This window comes from Tigriopus californicus, chromosome 9 (assembly GCF_007210705.1).
Source record: "Tigriopus californicus strain San Diego chromosome 9, Tcal_SD_v2.1, whole genome shotgun sequence".
Classification (NCBI taxonomy): Eukaryota; Metazoa; Arthropoda; class Copepoda; order Harpacticoida; family Harpacticidae; genus Tigriopus; species Tigriopus californicus.
This window is the reverse complement of record NC_081448.1, coordinates 12,926,747-12,935,049: the sequence shown is the minus strand read 5'-3', so window position 1 is coordinate 12,935,049 and position 8,303 is coordinate 12,926,747. Positions and strand designations below refer to the sequence as shown.

General features: G+C 41.8%; 2 protein-coding genes across 2 annotated transcripts; one reads left to right on the top strand and one right to left on the bottom strand.

Annotated features, from left to right (window-relative positions):
• Nucleotides 1–958: 958 nt before the first annotated feature.
• LOC131886921 (uncharacterized) lies at nucleotides 959–4,053 on the top strand. The gene is made up of 2 exons (XM_059235380.1): nucleotides 959–1,673; nucleotides 3,215–4,053. The coding sequence occupies exons 1-2, from the start codon at nucleotides 982–984 to the stop codon at nucleotides 3,828–3,830; spliced, it is 1,308 nt and encodes a 435-aa protein (XP_059091363.1). The 5' UTR covers nucleotides 959–981; the 3' UTR covers nucleotides 3,831–4,053.
• A 2,318-nt stretch (nucleotides 4,054–6,371) lies between these two features.
• On the bottom strand, nucleotides 6,372–7,270 carry LOC131886922 (dynein axonemal light chain 4-like). The gene is made up of 2 exons (XM_059235381.1): nucleotides 7,055–7,270; nucleotides 6,372–6,988 (listed from the first exon to the last, which is right to left on the bottom strand). Exons 1-2 carry the CDS (start codon nucleotides 7,181–7,183, stop codon nucleotides 6,728–6,730), a joined length of 390 nt encoding a protein of 129 aa, XP_059091364.1. The 5' UTR covers nucleotides 7,184–7,270; the 3' UTR covers nucleotides 6,372–6,727.
• Nucleotides 7,271–8,303: the final 1,033 nt, after the last annotated feature.

The window sequence follows — 8,303 nt, the reverse complement described above, 5'->3', positions numbered from 1 at the left end:
TCTCTTTCGAACAATAAGGTTTAGGAATGTTTACGTCACCATATTTGTCAGAAATAGGTTTTTGTTCACGTGGTAAAAGACAACTTTATCATGCTTTGCTCTCTTGTCCTTACCCAAGAGTTCAAGGAAGTTATGGATGATTGAGCTTCGCGTTCTATGGAAATGAAATCCATTACACCATCAGACACATTTACCATTATCCTCGGGTCTATCATCTCGTTACGCTGTAATACCTATTTATTAATTCATTAACTGGACAAGAAGCATAACACTTTGGGATCGCGTTTTCCATGTCACTGAGAAAAAATATTTTTGTTCCAATTCATGTTCGATCACAGTTTTAGGTCAAAAAAGGATAGAAGTGAGAATAGGAGTCGTCTGCGCTGTGTTAATGAACTAAAGCACCGGTTTTGGTTATTGAAAGTGTTGACATTTTTATGGTTTATTAAGGCAAGTAAGTTTCTGCAATTTACAAACCATTTATTTTTTGTTAGTTTAATATGAACAAAATGGATTACAATTCATAAGTAATGTCACATTGCTAGAAGGATCCTGCCCTACAAACATCATTTAACTTCATTGGCAATCTTCAGTCTCCATGCTTGATGCAAATTGCAATTCAACAGACATTCCCACCGATCTGATTCAGAATGTAACGGCAACGTATAAAAATGTATACATTTGCTAAAAATGTGATCCCCATGAGAAGTCTTGATTCCAAAAGACGTACCGCATTTGAAGAGAAAAGCAAAGAATAGCACTTTAAGGACTGAAAAGCCATTGGGGAACTGCTCTTCTTTCCTCCGTCACGTTTTCCAAGCGTCGTTTCAGCACCTTTCATCCAGCTCCTTCACAAAATATATTCCCGACAGTGTTCATTTCTTATTTAAAATACGCTTCCTTGCATTTGTGGCTTTCGTTAAAGCCATTGGTAAGTCCTCAGATGGCACCAGTCGTTATTGGTGGTCGTTACCTTTGACAATGGTTCTCAAGAAAGTATCAGTCAATGCGTACTCTCGAGATCCTACTGAAAACCAGTGGAACCATCCGCGATCACGACCTCAAACTTTCCGGGCCTACGTCTCAAAACGGGTCCATGATCGCATGCAAGGGGTGAAGAAATGCCAGTTTCTGGTCATTCTCATCATTTGCGTGGGTATTCTCGGATTTCAAGCCGCTCAATGTGTGGAGAAGTATGTGGATGGATCCACGGGAACAGCCGATAAATATGTCCATGTGTCCAAAACCAGCTTCCCCGTGTTGACCATCTGCCCGACTTATCCCTATGATTTGCCAACCTTGCAGTCTTATGGAGTGGCCACCAAGACTGAGATCCAATTTCGAGCTCAATGGGTGGCCAATGATTCCTCGGTGGATGCTTTGACCTTCTATCGAGATGTCACCTTGAAATTGGAGGACATTGTGGTTAGTGTTCTGGTCAATGCCGAGCTCCAGATCGATGGCAGCAACAATTTCCTCGTGGGTCCCACTGACAAATTTTGTGGAGAAAGCATCTTCAACGTCAAAGAGTACTATTTCAATGGGGATTGCTATGCTTTGAATTTACCCACATGTATGAAAGAGGCCGGAGTGCTGGAAGTGGTCCTCACGTTCAAAAACAAAACCGACATCTTTATTCATCACGAAGGACAGTTCCTGAGTCCGAATTCTAGGTACAAAATACAAAAGCAACTTTCTGAAGATTCCAGATGACGCACGTCAGGTTGAGCCATCAACAATTGAAGCAAGCAGCCTTCGTTTTGTTGGGTTATACCCCACAAGAACTGTTATTGCACATCCTAAACTGATTTACTTCGAGCGACGTTTCAAAAAGTAGATAGACACGTCATATCTTAAGGGACCTTGTCCTGTTCATCATTCATTATTGTCGGTTTAACAGTAGAACATTTCCTCCGCTCGTTGCCATTTTTCAATTAAGCCTTGGACAAAATTGAAATAGCCTCAGAGGCCTATCTCCCCGTCTACTCAGACACATATTCAAAAGCCACTTTACTCGAAATACTGATGGGCTTGTTTATTTTGTGAGCCACTCATGACAAGGAATGTATCTAGAGCTTTAGCGATTACCTAGCTAAGGTAAAAATGGGTAAAGGAGGTTAAAAACAGTAGCATCACATCACTACAAAAAATGTACGATACAAAAAGTAAAATTTGATCTCTCTTGGACTCACGATTGGACTCTGCACAACACTAGATACATCCACGGACTTCTAGAAATATGGACTGCGAACGAGCTTCCCTGCAAATCGGCCTGCTCTTGGTCATAGCCACTTTGAGCCACTTTTTTCGAATTAAAGTCATAAAATAAGAAACGTAGATCTCTTCAATTAACGGTAGGTCAATTTTATATCATTTACATGCAAAGTCGATCGTTTCAAAGTTATGTTGTCAAAAGCTTATGTAGCTGACCAAGAGCAGGCCGAAAATTCAAATTTTCTGTAATGTTTACTACATAACTTTGAACATGTTTCCTGAGTTCCCTAAGCATAGATTTGGGCTCAAACTTGGCTGAGTTCATCTATTCAACAAGACCTTGTGGTCGTATGAAGTGCTTATTTGGAATAAGATGAGCGGTTTAGGAGATACGATATTTTTGCCTCCGTTTGCAGTCCATATCTCTAGATGTCCGTGATACATGTCATGTTAGACTGGATAAAAAATGGACATGGGTGTTGAGACAATTTGAAAAGAAAAAAACAATTAGTGTGGGTTGTCTGCGACCTAGGTTACTTTTACATTGGTCCAATATTTTTCAGTGAATAACCTATTCAGGATCCATATCCTCCAGATGAGATTTTACATGTGTTACAAATGAACAATAGAAAGTCCCTCGGGAGTAAACAACTAAATAAGAATTTCCAGTTCTTTTTCCTCAATCCAGATCAACTCCCTATAGTTGACACTCACTTCAGTCATTGCAGAAGGAATGACGAGACCCATTTCCTGCACTTATTATTATGATAGTGCCACGAGCTCTTAAATCAGATTGGAACTCTCATATTAAGAACACAAATAACTAGCTACATGATTCTAATAACCGAGGGTTCCTAAAAAAGAAAAAGGGCATGCCTGACATCCGAAGCGGTCCTAGTGTGCTCTGTATTCCACCAAATGCTCCTCAACATAATTGGAGCTTAAGTTCTCCAATGAACCCTTGATAACGAGCTAATGAAATGCGTGCCTTTGGTTCCAGGTCTCGAGTCGATGTCGATTTGGGACACTTTGTCAAGATCGCTGTGAACCACGAGGTCGTTCAATTACTGGGAACCGATGGAACTTGCGTCAATGGGCAGATTGGCTACGACAGTTGCATTTACAACACTTTGCGTGATGTGATGTTGAAAGAGTACGGGTGCACTGTTCCCTGGTTGCCCGAGAAGGACAAGATTTGCGTGACCGAGTCTGACCGACAAAGTGTGTTCGACTTGTATCAAAAGAACCGTCGAAACCAGAAGAACATTTGTCCCAACAGCTGTTTGTTCACGAACATGTATTTCGGCCCCCCGGTGACGGGCTCCAACAACAACGACGAGCAAGACATTGCCAAGGCTGTTTTCTATTTCCGACGGGATATCAAGACCACCACGGAATACTTCCTTTACTCTATTTTGTCGATGGTGGCTGAGATTGGGGGTTATGTCGGGCTCTTGCTGGGCGTTTCGCTATTTAAATTGGCGGATATTAATAATGTTTTCATCGACTGGTATGCCAATAAGGCCACGGAGGAGGAAGAGTGGGAGAAGGACCATCAGACCAAGGTTCAGAGATTTGCCAGGGCCGATCAAAAGGCGGCTTCGCTCTATATTTGAGGTCCATGGTCCATTCATTTATTGGCTCTTTTTTGACACATTGCTGCTTGCCCACAAATTACGTTCCAGAGGGGTCGAAAGTTAAAATGACAATCACCATATAAATAAGCTTCATTATGTGCGTTTTGGTTTGTTCGTTCGTGCACTCTTGCGTACGTTCGAATGCATTGCAATTAAATACGTACACATGATATAGATCAAGCAATAACAATTGTAGATGACATCGCCTTTTCAGAGTGTTTGTTGACCTAGGCAATTAGGACTGTGTCCCAAATCTTGTGAGGTCGAGGAATAACACGGAAAGTCCTCATAGCATGTTTATGTGTCAAAGGGAACATGTTCCCTTTTTTCCTCGTTTCTTGACTATAGGAAGATTTGTTGACGTGTTACTTTTATTGTTGCAGAACAAAGTCCGTACTTGACTTTAGTTCTCCAAATATGTCCGAAACTGTGTAAACCTGTGTAAATCTTGAACACTTGTTGTTCACCATGTTTTTTTTGAGCCCCAAGTGCAATGGTTCAAATAAATGCCTTATTAGGTTTTCTTATTCAGGTTTACCCACATGCCATTTGATTCGTTGCAAGTACTTGCTTTTGCTGAGTCGGTATTCTCAACCTCTAGTTAACAATAATGAATCTTTGTCAATATATATCATGCGTATTAAGCATGCTACCAATAAATACAAACACATCTATGGCCAAAACAACTGCTTACAGCGGATCAAATGAATCATTTGTTTGCAGTCGAATCTTGAACTGTCATTTTCGGACATCGAAATACATTTTTGTTAGCTTGTAACACTTAGGTACAGTTACCTCGGTTTAACAATATTTACTCGAGAAACCAAACTAAATGCTCAATTGAGATCTGACTGTATTACTAAAAGCAAGAAAGAAAAACATCAGTAAACAGCGCATTTGACACTCAATTCATAAGTCCAAGTTCGAGCCCAGCTTTAAGACTAATGAAAAAAAGTCAATGATAAAAAATACAAATGCACAAACATGTGATAAGGAAGAATACAATTTTGGGATAAGTCATGTCTCACGGCCAGGTCAAAAGCTGGACTTCATGAAGGCTCTTCTTGAAGGGGAATTCTCAAGATTTTTAGGTTGTGCTGGAGCATTTTTATGCGACTTTTTATGCCGTTCCTTGTTCTCAGTAATCGACCTACCAGTCTTGGATGATTGTGTATGATGACTAAATGTGGGGCAAATTTTCTTTGTCCGTCTCAATCAAATGACCTTGTTTTCCTCGCAATGAGCAAGCCGTTTTGTTCCAAAAGAATCATGTTTCGACCGTGCCAAATATTTTGCCCTCTTTAAGCTCATCTTATTATTAGACTCAAAACAATTAGTTTGGGGCCAAACCAATTTCAATTGAATGCTCTGGAGACCAACCTTTGTTCAAGGTAGGTCTGGACGTGGAGAATACCTTGGAGGCGGCATGGAGCTTATTATAGCTGTAAACCATAATCCGGTGGCTGTAAAAACTATTGGCTGTTTTGATAGCGGTTTCACCTTTGTCAAGTTTGGCCACAATCCTCTTCCGCAGTTCTTCAATGTTTAAGAGGCTGTTTTGCCTACTTCTAAATTCAGCCCGGCAATATGCTCAAAGATGGTAGGTAAAGATCACATGGAAGCTTTGTCAAAAAAAGGAAATTTAGCTGGAAGTCCCTTTGACGCACGTAGCCGGCACAAGCCATCATGCTTTAAAAGTACCACAGTATAGGTCCTTGGTTACCGGATAAACCATGAACCACTGGAATATGGGCGGCGTTGGTCAGGTTTAAGATTAGCAACTCCGATTCGGGTCAACAAATCAAATTATTCTTTAAATTAAGCTGACTCCAGATCCCTGCAATTACGCATTTCAATTTTCGCCTCAATCAAACGACTGGGTCAAAAGCTATGCTCTCTCAAAATGCAGCACTGCCACCATGTTGCACAATGAGGGCCGCAAGGCCACTCAAGGTGCAGTGAGTAGGGTGGTTCACATCGTACTGGTTTTGTTCTTCACATACAACGGTATATATAGTGAATTTGGGCTAACACAGTAACTAAATTAGCATCTCGCTACACCTCCCATCCAGATCAAAGATCTCACAAAAGGGACTATTTCCGACGGCATCTCGAAAATCCATGGCATCGCAGCATCAAGGTTCCACAGAAGAACCGAATCCACGTTCAATGGCATCGCAGAATGCAGGCTGCAAATCAAAACTGCTCGCCAGGTCGCTTTCCCACTCAATCCACGGTCGATTCCTCAAGACCAGCAACTCATTCCAACGCCCAAGACATCTCGCCATGGAGCGTCCACAGGAGGATCGAATCCACAATCGCTCCCCGATCAACAAAGGCCCAGAATCCGTGGGGTTTCAGACACTGGCGCGATGTATGATTTGTTCATTGAAGCGTCTTGTAGTGCCTTTTGAGACGGCATTAATTAGTTCATGGATAAACCCATGATCTACGTGAATGAGGCGGAAGGTAAGGCTGTTTTCGAAATGTAACAAAATAACCGCCGAGACCGAAGGAACATTTGTCCAAAGATCTGTTTATTTACAAACATGTATTATGGAGCCCCTGTCACTGGACTGAACAATGTTGTAGAACATGTAGGTAAAATGAACATGATTATTTACTTTAAACGTGAAATCAAGACGACTCGAGAGTATCTGTTGTACTCTAAGTTGTCCATGTTGGTTGAAATCGGCAGATACATGGGTCTCCTCCTTGGAATATCTCTCTTCAAATAGAGTGACATGCATATTCTTATCCTCAATTAGTTGCAAAATTCAATCTCACCAAGTGGAGCAGGACGACCGTCTTATAAGCAATAACCAACACTATTTCATCGTTGTACATCACATTTAGTATCGTTAAGCAAACGATCTTCAAGACACTTGTAGCTTGGTTTTGATTTCACGGGTTAATACATGTCCGCATTTCCAAGCCATTATGGCTAGACTTCCGTAATAGACGAACATGAGGTCCCCTCCCTCACTGGTGATTTCAAAAGCAAAGCTTTCGCCCACCACAACATGCCATGGGGTTCCAAGACGATCGTCCAAGTGATTTTTGATATGATTTGAAATACCTAAGTTGTCCCATGGAAGCAACTCACAAGCTGCCAAAATGATGTCCAATGCTTCATCCTAGAGAAACAACGAATGATTCAGAGAGCTTTAGCGTTTCTTGAAACGAAATAAGCTTGGCATTACCGAAGCATCCGTTCCAAGAGTGCAGTATTTGACAATAGGTGCAACGCGGGTCCGGTTCAAAAATTGAGCGTAACACGTGTTGGGTGGAATCATCAGGGGTTCTCCGTTCACTTTGGGCACGGAGGCCATGGTTCAATTGACTTCATAGAATAAGTGGAACCGTAAGACGGGTTTGATTTTCATGTTCCAAAAATGGATCAACTTACCGTATTTGAGAACTGTTCCGCCACGAATGCGTTGCTTGGAACTCTAGGAATTCTGCAAGAACGGGTGAAAGCCGAGCATTGTTTGTTCTGCGCTCAGTAACCACAATTCTGGTGCCTTGGTACAAGGCATTCACATGACACAAGTGGTGATGGTGGTGGTGAGGAAGAATGGGAACGTAATGGTTTGTTCCCCTTTCGTACTTTTCCACTCTTTTTATGACGGAAAGTCACCCTGAGCACACATCTTCCTGCCACTAATTTATCAGGAGCTCAAGTCCTTTTTGAGTCAACCCCTGAGTCCTTAATGCACCAGGTATGATGTCTTGAGGTAGCACACGAAAAATGAATCAACAACCATGTTTCGTTCCTTGGAACAAGGGCCTCAAACACCATTTTCTCTGTGGGCCATTACAAATGCTCCACACACAGGAACGAGAAGGAGGAAAAGGAGGAGGTTCCACGAAACTACTGTAGTTTTGAAGTCTTCACTTGATTGAACCAGAGACTTGAGCTTCAATTTCGATAGGAGGACTTGATCCTGGGCCCCTTTCCTTTTCTTTCACTAATCGGGAAGAGGTGTTGTGAATGATATTGTTGGATGAATTTACTACGAGTATACTCGGAAGGTCTTTGACGAGGATACAAGTGCTCGGCGAGAAAGGCTGTTTCTCAATGAGTTTCAGTTGTTCTCGGCGGCTTCAAAATTTATGACGAAGAGAGAGAATGAAGGGCCGAAGCGGAACCAAAATGTGACCGTTCATGGATCATGCATCGCTCCTTGGAGTTTACTCCACAACTTTGATACACAACACAATGATGGCCAAACATAATCAATTTTTGCTTGTACAATTTTATCACGAGATTTTTTTTTTATCAAACAATTTCCATGCGACTGAAATTGATATGCACTTAATGTCATTAAGTGGTCTCGATGGCGTTTTTTCTTATATCGATGATTTCCTTGTGGCCTCATCTTCCGCATCGGATCACGAGAGGCATCTGCGGGAGTTGTTTCGCCACCTTCGAGGCTATGGCCTCATTGT

Bases quoted from the DNA above. Each gene is read 5' to 3' on its own strand.
- LOC131886921 (XM_059235380.1), top strand. From the start codon at position 982: ATGGTTCTCAAGAAAGTATCAGTCAATGCGTACTCTCGAGATCCTACT. The intron at 1,674-3,214 runs GTACAAAATACA...CTTTGGTTCCAG, and splicing joins TTCCTGAGTCCGAATTCTAG to GTCTCGAGTCGATGTCGATT.
- LOC131886922 (XM_059235381.1), bottom strand. From the start codon at position 7,183: ATGGCCTCCGTGCCCAAAGTGAACGGAGAACCCCTGATGATTCCACCC. The intron at 6,989-7,054 runs GTAATGCCAAGC...TTGTTTCTCTAG, and splicing joins CTCTTGGAACGGATGCTTCG to GATGAAGCATTGGACATCAT.